The following is a 14,673-nucleotide window of genomic DNA, read 5'->3' as shown; positions in this document are numbered from 1 at the left end:
CCCACACATCCTGACCAGGGATCAAAAGTTATGCAAAGGAATACCTGTTGTGTGTCTGCCATGCGGACCTGGGGAAAAATGTGACAATGGCCTAAGTTCAAAGGAAATATAATTGATCAAGGCGAACCCCATCATAATTGATATTTGGAGTGACCCACATATGTAGTTATGATCAGGGAAAATAGCCCTCATATATATGTCAAATTCACAGCCACACACCCAGAGGAACTACCCGGAATTGGCTATTGCCTAAAAACATGGACATATTACAGTTGTGTTTGATATGCCCTGGTTGGTAAATGTCTGCACAGTATGCAGGTAATATTATATTTCTAGGAGATTCCTGCAAGAACATGTGACCATTTTTGGGTTTCTCAATAGAAATACAACTATGTAATGGGAGGAGTCTGCTTCATTATCATATGAACAGCCTCCTCTCAGTGACATCACCAGCCTGTGAACAGGAGGGAAAAAATGGGTTTAAAATGCCAGAAAAAGAGAATGCCCGTGTCAGTCGTTGGGGATCCATATCTCGGTTGGAGTAACTGCCAGTATTTTCAGCTGCCCCCACAGCCAGGATATCACTACAGTACATCAGTAAGTTTTTGTTTTGTTTATTTTTCCCTTCTATTTTTATAAACTGAATGCATTGTAACTGTATGTACTGTATATTTTTCATCTTTTAATCTGACAACTACTTTTTGTATTGCACTGCACTATTGTGTATTCAATTTGAAATATTAATAAGTCTCTTCCTTATAGTCTTGTAGAACTTATTCTTCCGAAGGTGAAGAACGTTACCTGTATTCATTTAGAGCATTTTATGTTCCATTAAGATAACCTGTGTTATTGAGGTTCTCTCTCTTCCTCTCTCTCTCTCTCTCTCTATTCCTCTCTTTCTCTCTCTCTTTTCCTCTCTCTCTCCTCCTCTCTCTCTCTTTCTCTCTCTTCCTCTCTCTCGCTTCCGATCTCTCTCTTCCTCTTTCTCTCTTCCCCTCTCTCTCTCTTCCCCTCTCTCTCTCTTCCTCTCTCTCTCTCCCTCTCTCTTCCTCTCTCTCTTCCTCTCTCTCTTCCTCTCTCTCTCTTCCTCTCTCTCTATCTTCCTTACTCTCCCTCTCTTTCTCTGTCTCTCTCTTCCTCTCTCTCTTCCTTTCTCTTTCTTCCGTGACGAGGAGCGAGAAGGGTAAGTATGCTGTTACTGTAGTAACAGAGGCTAATGTAGTTTACTACATAGGCCCCATTTGTTATAGTAACTATGGATAGAAGTGGCTTCAGGGGCAATTGCGACCGCTGTGACCACTATAACTACGCCCCTGGCTCTCTGATAAGAGGAAATCAGCAATTCTAAAGGTAGTTTTAAACCAGATTGGGAAAGAAAACATCATGTAACACAGTAATACAATGTACCTACAGATTTTCTCTGCACTTTATGTGGACTATAAATGTAAATCTAGTCGTAAAATGTAGGAAAATTGCTTTTATTTAAGGTGACTCTCAAACCCTTGACCATTACTTTGTTTTTCATCTAAATAGGTCCATAATTCTGTGCTGAACAACTAATATATTTTTATAGGGGTCAGATCTCCATATTTTTCTGAACATCCACAGAAAAGTTGCGACTTTTGGACCGTATCTGCCACTCTCGCAACTCTTTAAAAGTGGGCGGAGTTTAGCAGAAGGGGGTGTGCAGTATTTACTATAATTTACGCCAGAAACTGGCATAAATCAGAGTGGAAATATAGTCATGTGCAGTGTGTGTAGTTTTTCATGATAAAACCCTACCTTATGACTTCTCAGAATAGCTCTTTTTTCTTGGGTATCCCTAGTATTAAGGAACGTTATTTATGATAAAGGACAGTACAAGTGATTCATTTGATTTCACTATTAATACTGATGAATAGGTGATAATTTATCTTCCTAAGTAATTTTATTTATGTCAGTTTTCAGCTGTAAAATTGCATCTGTTTAACAGTGAATGAATGAACATTAGACAAAGTGTCTCCTGTTGTAGACACTAGGCCATTATGTGTTCTTAAAGAAAAAGATCATGGCTACATTGCAGCTGCAGCTACAAATGTTTCATTAAACGAAACTTCCTGTGCAATTTAGATTCTGTAGAGAAACTGCTGATTGTTCCATATGAAATAACTTCTAAGGAAAAAAGTATAAGGTGCTTATTTGAAAAAACTCTGAATGAGGACATATACGTATCGAAGAGGCAGGAACTGCTATAATGCTATGATCAATGGGTCGTTTGTGTAATGTATGTATAAGGCAAGTTCCACTCTGACTGAGGGGTTATCCTAAGTGGGGATATGTCCATATCTTTAATAAGGCAAATCAAGATGGCCATACATGTGTTTTAGCAGGCAAATGCGTTGACTATCTTAGAACCACCAGGCTGCCACTTGACATCTGCCATTGAGAGAATCAGAGATTGGACTGGATTTTAACCAGTCCAACTACACTGTTTCCACAAGATAAGCAGCGTCAGATCAATTAGTCCTGGTTTTACCTTAGAAATTTGTTACAAAATAGAAAAATTACAAATTTCGAACCTCATGAACAACCATACAAGTGAATTAGCGCCATCTTTATCCAGCTGCATCAACAACTGCATATTGTCAGCTGTGCAAACGAGATTCGATGAACACAATCCTAAGACACAAACACCACATACAACACCACATTTAGGCTCTTCATTCAGTATACACACCAGGAACTTCTCCCGACATATACTTCTAACCTCCCATAGGCTATCATTGGCCAAACATCCTTTAGGCAATCGACTGCCCATTATACAATAGTATGCCTTTTGCCTCAAGTGTATTGAAAAGCGCAGCCAACTACCCATTTTAGTAGAACTGTAAAAAACAAAACATATGCCTTTTGGTTGCAGATATTTCCAACTGTTTAGGCATACAGTTGCATACGCCTGGGGTAAATGCTTGGCATAACGTTTCAAACGGTGCCACCAAACGTAATGCCCAAACAGTGTAAACCTACCCGAAAATTTATATTCTAGTGGAAAATTTGAGCTTGAGAAAAGAAAATGTAGGTAGGGGTCTGATCACTCAGTGTCATAGTGTTTACCCTTTTTTCCAATCTCCAGATGTACAGTATATATATTTAAAGAAAGTTAAGGGATAGGTTGAGCTTGATGGACCTGTGTCTATCTTCAACCTATGTAACTATGTAAGTACTATGTAAATCCACAAGTAAATAAAGTTTATGGAAACAAACACTGCATGTGCTCATGGTCTGCAATATAATTCCTATGCTAATTCGAGGCATGAGAGCAGACTTTGAGGACCATAGCTACCGGGACAGCACTGTTTGTTAACATCTAATTCGGCCATTGACAATCAATGCATACTTAGAATTCTAGACATACTTAATGAGAATTCAACCTAAACACAAAATATCCCCTTTATGAAGAGTGTTTGACCTCTTACATAGATCTTTACTAATCTTGGTCCAGCAATTCAAAGATGCACTGAACTTGTATGGCTCAAGTCCTTTCTCAGATTCCTTCATATGGTCTCTTGTTGTGCACTATACACTGGTGTTCTCTAGAGTATCTGAAATTGCACACTCCATCAATGTTGTTTAGGGGTTGTTAGTAATTTTCCACCCAAAAGTGAAAGTATTTTTGGTAATTTTCAATCTATATATTTTTTGTTGTGCAAACTTTTTTCTGTTTTTTGATCGTCTCATTTAACCCTTTCCCACGATTGGCCGTGATTGTACGTCCGAAATGAAAGTGATTTCCCACATTCGGGCGTACAGTTATACCCAAACTTCAAACTGTCACCATGTCAACAGACATGGTGACAGCGTCCCGATCGCAACTGTCATAGACAGTTTCCGAGCAGGACTCGCGGCACAGGACCAATCAGAGTGGTCCCGTGCCGGCACGAGCTGTGATTGGCCAGTCAGTACTGACAGGCCAATCACAGCGCAGGAGCAGTGGTTTGCCGGCATCTCCGTCTCTGACAAGCTCATTCCTGTCAGAGAGCTTGTCAGAGTCGGAGACAAGTACAAATACAGTGAAGATTGGCAAAAAAAGAACTCAAAAACCCAGCGATCTACCCCTTTTCTGCCCTTTTGTGCCCACTAACCAGTGATCACCCCCTTTGGTGCCCACTGGTTAAGAAAAAAAAATAATAAATAAAATATATATATATATATATATTATATCATTTCAGTTCCTCACAGTGTCCTTCTGCCATGCTGTAATCTGTCAACTGTCGCAGTACCCGGTCGCCATCACCCTGCTGTGTCCCTAGATTGCCCACTGCCCGAGTTCCCTGTTAGGTAGCAATGCCACGTCTCATTTAGTTTTTCCCCTGGTAGGTAGGGTACCCTTACTAATTTAATACAGCAAGGTCGCTGGTCTGTTCTCATTCCACAGTTGAGAGTAGCGGTTTATTTTTTGATAAAAAATGTTTTTTTAAAAATGTAAAAAAATAAATCTAAAAAATTTTTTTTTTTTAAAAGTTACAAAAAAAATTTGTTCGTTAGTGGTAGCAAGAGTTCGTTAGCATGACCAAAAGAGTTTTCTCAGCCGAGGAAGCATATGAAATGCTGTGTTCCGATACGGACAGCGCGAGTGAAGGTGAAGCACAGTTCGTGCTTCCATCTTCCTCTGAATCCAGTGACTCTGAGTCTGCTCCCCCCTGTCGGCGCAGAAGAGCCGTAGGTCCTGCTCTGCCTGAGCTGACCTGGGAAGCTGCGAACAATTATACCCCCCAGGTGCCTGAGTTTACAGCCCCCTCAGGCATTCAAATTAAAATTACCGGTTTCAGCCCCATTGATTATTTTAGACTTTTTTTTCCAGACTCCCTTTTAGAATTAATTGTCCAGCAGACCAACATCTATGCGGAACAGTTTATCGCCCAGAACCCCGACTCTTTTTAAGGGAGAAGCCAAAATTGGACGCCCACAAACCCAGTTGAATTGCGGAAGTTTTGGGGCATATTTTTACGTTTTGGTCTCATAAAAAAGCCCAGTATTAGAGACAATTGGTCCCCTGATATTTTATATAACACCCCCCTTTACCGCACAGTAATGACAAGGAAGCGATTCGAAGCCATCCTAAAGTTCCTGCATTACAATGACAATAGTCAGTGCCCACCTCCACAGGACCCAAATTTTGATAGGCTATATAAAATAAGACCATTAATTGCCCACTACTCCCAAATTTTTTCCCAAGTTTATACACCCCAACAAAATATTTTGGTGGATGAATCACTGGTCAGCTTCAAGGGTAGACTGCACTTCAGGCAGTATCTACCCAATAAAAGAGCCCGGTACGGCATAAAACTCTACAAGCTGTGCGAAAGTGCCACCGGTTACACCTACTCTTTTAGGGTCTATGAGGGAAAAGACTCCCAAATAGATCCCCCAGAATGCCCCCCCATCCTAGGAATTAGTGGAAAGATTGTATGGCAAAGGATATCATCTGTATCTGGACAACTTCTACAACAGTGTCCCATTGTTAAAAGTTCTCTCGTCCAGATCCACCTTGGCGTGTGGAACAATCCGCAAAAATCAGAAGGGCCTCCCCAAAACTTTGCTGGGTCAGATCCTAAAATTAGGAGAGAGCAGAGCTGTCTGCAGCGACAATCTGCTCCTCCTGAAGTATAATGATAAAAGGGACGTCCAGCATTGATGACAGCAGATGCAGCCTTGTCCCTGTACGCGGATCCACCACCCAAGTTCCCAAATCATTCTCCGTACAGGAGTACAACAAATATATGGGTGGCGTTGACCTGTCTGACCAGGTTATAAAACCATACAGCGCCATGCGCAAGACCAGGGTATGGTATAAAAAGCTGTCTGTGCATCTTACACAGATGGCAGCATACAACGCCTTTGTCCTCTACAGAAACGCTGGCAGTGGGGATACGTTCCTGCAATTTCAGGAAAAGGTCATCAAGTCCCTGATATTTGGTGACCAGGAAGGGGAGGGCAGTTCATCCGGTTCTTCCGTCAGCAGGATAATTCCCAGCCAGCATTTCCCCACAGAAATCCCACCCACTGAAATAAAACAGAAGCCCCCAAAAAAATGCTGTGTGTGCGCCAAGCGAGGCATTCGTAAGGACACCACATACCAATGTGAGACTTGTCCCACAAATCCCGGCCTGTGCATGAAACAATGTTTCAAAATATATCATACCTCCTTGGATTTTTAATTTATTTATTCTTCATTCACCTTTTCTGACTCCCATATTGGCCATGAATAATTATTCATTTTTTTACTGACCAGCCCCATTTAAAATTTGATCATTTAAAATTTGTAAAAAAACACCTAAAACAAAACTAAAAATTCTCACTATACCAAGGACCCGAGGAAGTGTCTGTCTCATCCAGGTTGCAAATCAGGGTGAGAGGAATAAATCCAGATGAGATTGGTTGTCTCCGCAAATCTTTTTTTGCTGAGGCCTTTGATTTATTTTTTGGGCTGGATTTTATGGAATGGTGGGTAGGTTGGTAGTGGGACCTGCCATTCCCTCTCCCTCCATTGCGGGTTTTCCAGGTTGTCCTCCTTATTTACTAAAATTAAAGTATTTCTTATTATACCCCTAGATGAATATCTAGAGGGTTATCACTTCACAATTTAAAAATCCTCACTATACCCCTAGATGAATACCTAGAGGGTTGTCACTTCACAAATTAAAAATTCTCACTATACCCCTAGATGAATACCTTGAAAGGTGTTACATTGCAATCTAAATCCTCTCACTATACCGCTAGATGAATTCTTTGAGGGGTTTAGTTTCCTAAATGGGGTAACTTTTCTGGGTTTCTAATGTTTTGGCACCCCAGAGCCTCTGTTTTCATGACACAGGGCAGTAAATGCCATCGTACTAGGCCTCAGATGTTGCATGGTGCTCTTTACCTTCTGAGCCCCGCCACGTGCTCAAACCGTATTTAGGAGAAATTGCGTAACAAACTGTGGGTGCTTTTTCTCCTTTAACCCCTTGTGAAAATTATGAATTTGTGGCTAAAGCAACATTTTCTTTGAAAAAAATCAAAATGTTATTATTTTACTGCCCAGTGTATGAAACACCTATGCGGTCAAACTGCTCACTATACCACTTGAAAAATTCCTTGAGGGGTGTATTTTCCAAAATGGAGTCACTTTTGGGGGGTTTTCACTGCACTGGCACCTTTACAAATGCGACATGATGCAGAGAAATCAATCCAGCACTCCAAAAGCTAAATGGCGTGCCTTCACTTCCGAGTCCTGCTACTTGCCAAACAGCAGTTTATGACTACATGTTTGGTATTTCCGTACTCTGGAGAAGTTGCTTTACAAATGTTGGGGTGCTTTTCCTCATTTATTTGTTGAAAAAATTAAAAATCTTGAGGCAAAGCTACATCTTAGTGGAAAAGAATGTAATTTTTCATTTTCACTGCCCAATTCTAATGAAATCTATGAAACACCTGTGGGGTCAAAACGCTCACTACACCCCTAGATGAATTCCTCAAGGCGTTTAGTTACCTAAATGGAGTCACTTTTGTGGGGTTTCCACTGCACTGGTACCTTTACAAATGTGACATTGTGCAGAGAAATCAATCCAGCACTCCAAAAGCTGAATGGCGTGCGTTCCCTTCCGAGTCCTGCCACTTGCCAAAAACAGCAGTTTATGACCAGATGTTTAGTATTTCCGTACTCTGGAGAAGTTGCTTTACAAATGTTGCAGTGCTTTTCCTCATTTATTTGTTGAAAAAATTTTTTTTGAGGTAAAGCTACATCTTATTGGAAAATAATGTCATTTTTCATTTTCACTCCCCAATTCTAATGAAATCTATGAAACACCTGTGGGGTCAAAATGCTCATTACACCCCTAGATGAATTCCTCAAGGGGTGTAGTTTCCTAAATGGAGTCACTTTTGGGGGGTTTCCACTGTACTGGTACCTTAGGAGCTTTACAAATGCGACATGGTGCAGAGAAATGAATCCAGCAAAATCAGCGCTCCAAAAGCTAATTGGCGTGCCTTCCCTTTCGAGTCCTGCCGCTTGCCCAAACAGCAGTTTATGACCACATGTTTGGTATTTCCGTACTCTGAAGAAGTTGCTTTACAAATGTTGGGGTGCTTTTCCTCATTTATTTGTTGAAAAAAATAAAAATTTTGAGGTAAAGCTACATCTTATTGGAAAATAATGTAATTTTTCATTTTCACTCCCCAATTCTAATGAAATTTTTGAAACACCTGTGAGGTCAAAATCCTAACTACACCCCTAGATGAATTCCTCAAGGGGTGTAGTTTCCTAAATGGAGTCACTTTTGGGGGGTTTCCACTGTTCTGGTACCTTAGGAGCTTTACAAATGCGACATGGTGCATAGAAATGAATCCAGCAAAATCAGCCCTCCAAAAGCTAAATGGCATTCCTTCCCTTCCGAGTCCTGCCGCTTGCCCAAACAGCAGTTTATGACCACATGTTTGGTATTTCCGTACTCTGGAGAAGTTGCTTTACAAATGTTGGGGTGCTTTTCCTCATTTATTTATTGAAAAATATAAAAATTTTGAGGTAAAGCTACATCTTATTGGAAAATAATGTAATTTTTCATTTTCACTGCCCAATTCTAATGAAATCTATGAAACACCTGTGGGGTCAAAATGCTCACTACACCCCTAGATGAATTCGTCAAAGGGTATAGTTTCCCAAATGGAGTCACTTTTGTGGGGTTTCCTTTGTTTCAGCACCACAAGACCTCTTCTAACCTGACATGGTGCCTGAAATATAATTTAAGAAAAGGAAGGCCCAAAAATCCTCTAGGTACTCCTTTGCTTCTGAGGCCGGTGTTTCAGTCCAGTAGCGCACTAGGGCCACATGTGGGATATTTCTAAAAACTTCAGAATCAGGGCAATAAATATTCAGCTGTGTTTCTCTGGTAAAAACCTTCAGTATTACAGGAAAAATGGATTAAAATGGAATTTCTGCAAAAAAAAAATTACATTTGAAAATTTCCCTTCCACTTTGCTTTAATTCCTGTGAAACACATAAAGGGTTAAGAAACTTTCTAAATGCTGTTTTGAATACTTTAAGGGGTGCAGTTTTTAAAATGTGGTGATTTGTGGGGGTTCCTAATATATAAGGCCCTCAAAGCCACTTCAGAACTGAACTGGTCCCTAAAAAAATAGGCTTTTGAAATTTTCTTGAAAATTTGAGAAATTGCTGCTAAATTTATAAGCCTTCTAACGTCCTAAAAAAATAATAGGATGTTCAAAAAATGATGCCAATCTAAAGTAGACATATAGGAAATGTTAGGTAGTAACTATTTTGTGTGGTATAACTATCTGTCTTACAAGCAGATACATTTGAATTTGGAAAATGCTAATTTTTTGCAAATTTTCTCTAAATTTTGGACTCAGAATTGCTTGGATAGGTAAAAGCATTCCCAAAATATTACCACATATAGTAACACACATCAGATTTAAAAAATGAGGCTGTGTCATAAGGTCCAAAAGTGTCTGCGTCCTTAAGTGGTTAAAGAGCCATAACTTTTTAATTTTTACGCCAACACAGCTGTATAAGGGCTTGCATTTGGTAGGATGAGTTCTGTTTTTCAATAGCTTTTTGGGGTACTTATAGTTTATTAATTAACGTTTATTAACTTTTTGGGGGAGAAATGTAAAAAAATCTGCAATTCCGCCATTATTTTTTTTGAGTTTTCATTTTACGCCGTTTGTCATGTGGCATAAATAACAAGTTACCTTTATTATATGGGTCAATACCATTACGGCAATGCCAAATATGTATAGGTTTTTTCATGTTTTGCTCCTTTTGCACAATAAAAACTCTTTTGAAAGAAAATAATCAGTTTTTGCATCTCCGCATTCCAAGGGCCATAACTTTTTTATATTTTTTCGTGGATGTAGCCATATGAGGGCTTGTTTTTTTAGGCCGAGATGCAGTTTTCATTTGTTCTATTTTCGGGTACATGGGACTTTTTGAATAAACTTTATTGAATTTTTTGGGGAAGGGCAATGAAGGGGATTCCTTCATTGCTTTTTTCTTTTTTTTCTTATGTTGCTCACCTTGTGGTGTAAATAACATGTTAACTATAATGTTCAGGTTTTTACGATCGCAGCAATACCATATATGTGTATTTGTTTTAATTTTTTTACTGTCCAGTTTTTAATTAATTTAAGTGGACATTAATAAAAATATATTTTTTGTCCCACTAGGTAACTACAGTATGCAGGACTTTGATCGCTTCTATGATGCTATACCGTACCGTAGGCATACAGCCATGGAAGGCCTAGTAGATTTTGTTATGCCCCCAGCTGCCATGACTACCTATCTGCATCATTCATGAGCCACCAATGGTGACAAAGGGAGCCCTCTCCCTCTTTAAACCACTTAGATGCCATGGTCACTATTGAGTTAAACGGCCGGGATTGGAGGTAACTCCGATCCTGGCTGTTAGAGCAAGAGCCCGGATGTCATCAAACAGCCGAGCACCCGCTTCTCCTGGGATGCGACACTTATGCCGGGCTTATTCTGATGCACTGTAAAAAGTAATAGGACCCGTTAGTGACCGCCGTGAAGACGTGTATTGGTGGTCACTAAGAGGTTAAGGTTGTTCATATTCAGATTACGAACTAACAATCCATTTCCCTTCATTTCACTTAATTTAGCTGCATAGAAATATCATAACTTACCTAGGAAAGTCTTCATCCTGCCATTCTTCTTTGACTTCCACATCAACATTTTCCATACGCAATGTGGCCTCAGTAGTCCCCATCGCTTTGTGCTGTTTAGCAGGTGTTGTTGGACTATAAGATCTGTTCAAAATCCTAGACATATATAACAGATATTATGCAGTTTTCATGTATTTTGCAATAAGCAATATGAACATTATACAATGTTGTCTATTCCATTGATTTATGTAGCATAAAAATTTTTGCTTATTCTTTTTTCTATCAAAATGTAGAATGCAGTATTAAAATGAAAAACATCTAATATATCTAGATATACATCTAAACTTCTATAGGCCGGATAGTCTCCATTTATTAGAAATGGAGAAATTTGCTTGCACTTTTACCTGCAAAATTGTCCACCACCACAACTTTTGTATTGTATTAGTGATCACAGAATATAGATCTAATTTATAGATGGGGATCGCCATTTTAACTATTCTTTATCTTGTCCAATTTACAAGAAATGGTTACTCTACACATAGTAAGATTAAAATAAGACATAAAACCATTAACTTATCCTACAGTTAAGATACAGTTGCCAATTGCCTCATATTAGGAGGAAAGAAATGAATAAATCCCTGAATCAATGACCCATCACCAGTAATCTAATGCATATAACTTGTGCTATTATTACTTTAAAAAAAGACATCCATCCATTAAACAAATTACCCATGACAACTTCCTCCGGTAGAGCGTTATATAGTTTCCTGCTCTTATAGTAAACTAACCCCGTCAATGACGGTGGTGAAACCTTATTTCCTCTAGATGTCGAGGATGCCCACTTGTCAGGCCTAGGTGTAAAAAGATTATTAGATAGATCTCTGTACTGTCCAATTATATATTTGGACATAGCGACTATATTGTCCCTAAGCCGTCTTTTTTTCCTGACCTAAATTACCCCAAGTTAAATTTTTAGTTTCTTGGTAAGTGACTTAAGGTCTCTATATACTTTGGGGGCCTGCAAAACTAGCGAACTTGCTGAGGCCCTCTACGACCATGACCATACCTGTGCCAGACTTGTATTTGCATTATTGCTTTTCTGTACATATTGTCTTTAGTGATTCTCAACTACTGAAATGACCATTGTCCAATATCTTTTATTGAAATTGTCTAAGCATGTCCTTCATTACACATACAGTATTTGTGGTCTTATTAGAAATTATACTCAACAATAAATGATATAAAAATTAGCGTATATTAAACATTCCACATAGCAGGTTATTTAACGTATCTTTACCATCAACGTCTTGGTAGGATTGTCATATTCAAATATGACTTTTGTATTAAAAGAAAACACTGGGCCTTTATACCCAACTGATACGATGGTGAAAGTGCCTCTGAAAAATCATATTATCTTAAACATACAAATGCCACAGTTGCCGACATAAAGTCACAGGGAGCAGGTACATATAACAAATTATATTCAAACATAGCATATACTATAACAAGCAATGCCATTAACAATTGTAAACCTACCTTTCTTCCCGAGGGAAGAGTCAGTTGTTTGCAAAGTAAATAATCATAGAAAATGGCTACGCAGAATTGTTGTCCACCTCAGTCCTCATCTGCCAGGAGAACATCTCTGAAATGATTCATTTAAATCCTGGAGAATACGGCACTATTTCTGAGCACTGAGAGGCCCTTGAAGATGCTGCAATCTCTCATCTTTGGGATGTGATGCGTGAATTTGTCCTCAGCACAGTGGTCATGCCCATAGAATTTATGTGCAAGACTCTGTATCATCAACTCACAGCTGGTACAGGTTTAGCAGCTGATGCACTAGCTATTGTCAATGTGCAATGGAGGAGACGGGAAGGAAGGAGGAGGAAAAGGGCGATTGATTCTCCATTAGCTACCACCCCTCCTTTTTCAAGGGAAAGCTAGTCTTGATTGGATAGAGGTTGGCAGCATCCTGGCAAACTAGAAAGCTCCTATCAGGCAGATAGAGGAAAGGCAAGCTTTTAGTGGCATACTGATGGATTAACTCTTACGTTGCTGAAGTCAGTCAATGAAGTGCTGTGTGGAAAGTGACACACTGGACAGCTGTTCTATATCTTAAATGTCAAACAGCTATACAGGAATTTTAGATGATGATATGAGTGGTTAGTTATATAAAATGGATTAGATGTTTTATATACTGAAAAAAAAATACTGATCATCTATTTTATACTGTACATTACTGAAAGATTATAGTCATAATTTATTCTAATCTCGTATATCTGATGTTTTCATCACAGTGAAGGTTGCACAGCTTTATTTTTAGTTGTCTTTTGTCTTTTTTTGTGGTATACATTAGTTCAGAACAAAACAACAAAACCGGAACTCAAACTATTTTCTTGGTCATTAACCCCAAAAATTAAAACTCTAATTTTCCTGTCTAAAATATGCACTGTATTCAATGTGTGAGGTACCTGTTAGTGTAAACAGCTAGTGAGCACTATCTGCACAGGTGCCATAGCCCCCACTTTTATAGGCAAGCATAAGGGCTAAGCAAATAAAAACTGGATGAATGGATTATTGCATAACTTAAAGTCAGCTCACTACATAAGAATGCAAAGTCCATTTGTGCAAACACCTTCTGACGGTTTGTGTCCACACTGGCTGCTGCTTGGCATGTGATATCAAATTGTACCTGCAGTACAGAATGGATCACTATGCGCCATTCTTCTAATCAGATGATCCATCCGTGCAGAGGTTCGCTTCCGCGCACCTATTGCTGTCATTCCCGTTTGTTGTTGTTCTCCCAGCCTCAGGGACACGAAACGTTGAACAGTGCTGACATCTCGGCCTAGGTGCGTAGCAATCTGGCGGAGTGATAAACCAAGGTCATTAAGGGAATGAGTGGATTGCCGTACCAAGAGAGGTTATCAAACTTGGGGCTAGTCAGTTTAGAAAAAAGACAGCTTAGGGGCTATCTAATTACAATGTGCAAATATATAATTGGACAGTATAGAGATCTTTCTGATGACCTTTTTACACCTAGGCCTGTAACAAGGACATCCTCTACGTCTATAGAAAAAAAGGTTTCACCACCGTCACAGACTGAGATTGTTTACTGTGAGAGCGGTGAGACTATAGAACTCTCCGCCACAGGATGTTGTGATAGTTGATTCTTTGAACAAGTTAAAGAAGGGCATTGATGCCTTTCTTGAAAAATATAATATTACAGGTTATGAGTACTAGATTCTGGAGATGGGAGTTGATCCAAAAATATGTTCTGATTGTCATATTTTGAGTCAGGGAGGAATTTTTCCCCTAATGAAGCAATTGGCATCAACATCATGGGAATTTTGCCTTTCTCTGGAATAACACGGTAGGATTATAGGTTGGACTTGATGGACATGTGTTCTTTTCAACCTTATCAACTATGTAACTGTGTAATCAAGACAATTAAAAGGCTAGAATTTTCTTTAATCAAATAATAGTTTGCAGCAATACCAACCTTCCAGTTGTCAATTTCTTTAGGTAACCAGGCTGAGCACACCATGAGGATAACCTCTCCCTTTTCCTCTTCCACAAACTCTGCCTGCAGCATCTTCCTGTTCTCTTCCTTCCTCTTTGTCTGAAATGGTTGTTTTTTTTAAAAAAAATTGAGACTTTCAGACATCTCTGATTCTGATGTCACATTGCCATTCCTCGTGTGTGGTTTAAATTCCTTCATAAAGCCATTATCACGTTTATTTGTTTTTTTATAAGCAGAATTCTTGTTTTACTGCCAACGGTATAAACGGCCAGTTTGCTAATCGTCTTTATCCCTAACATACCTCTCATGCCTAGTTGCCGCCATTTGCTCTTGTTGGATGTGAAGAATTCAGTCTGAATCCTCCTTTAATCGATTAAATGTATCAACATTAGCCATCATGTTATCTGTTCTGGTTTTGCTTGCATTGCACCTCTTATCCAACACCGAACTCTGTTAAAGCATCCTGGGTTCTATTCTGCAAAATCTAACCT

The 14,673-nt window shown here is 39.2% G+C and overlaps 1 protein-coding gene across 1 annotated transcript in view; it reads right to left on the bottom strand.

The window, feature by feature from the left end:
- Nucleotides 1-12,585, bottom strand: part of ATCAY (ATCAY kinesin light chain interacting caytaxin) — a 61,355-nt gene extending 48,770 nt beyond the window's left edge. Inside the window, exons 1-2 of the mRNA XM_075864172.1 lie at nucleotides 12,196-12,585; nucleotides 10,681-10,815 (exon numbers count right to left, since the gene is read on the bottom strand). Coding sequence (XP_075720287.1) covers nucleotides 10,681-10,763 — 83 coding nt within the window. The 5' untranslated portion in view covers nucleotides 10,764-10,815; nucleotides 12,196-12,585. The remainder of the gene's footprint in view (nucleotides 1-10,680; nucleotides 10,816-12,195) is intronic.
- Nucleotides 12,586-14,673: the final 2,088 nt, after the last annotated feature.

Source organism: Rhinoderma darwinii, chromosome 1 (genome assembly GCF_050947455.1).
Source record: "Rhinoderma darwinii isolate aRhiDar2 chromosome 1, aRhiDar2.hap1, whole genome shotgun sequence".
Lineage (NCBI taxonomy): Eukaryota > Metazoa > Chordata > Amphibia > Anura > Rhinodermatidae > Rhinoderma > Rhinoderma darwinii.
This window is presented reverse-complemented; position numbering and strand designations above follow the sequence as displayed.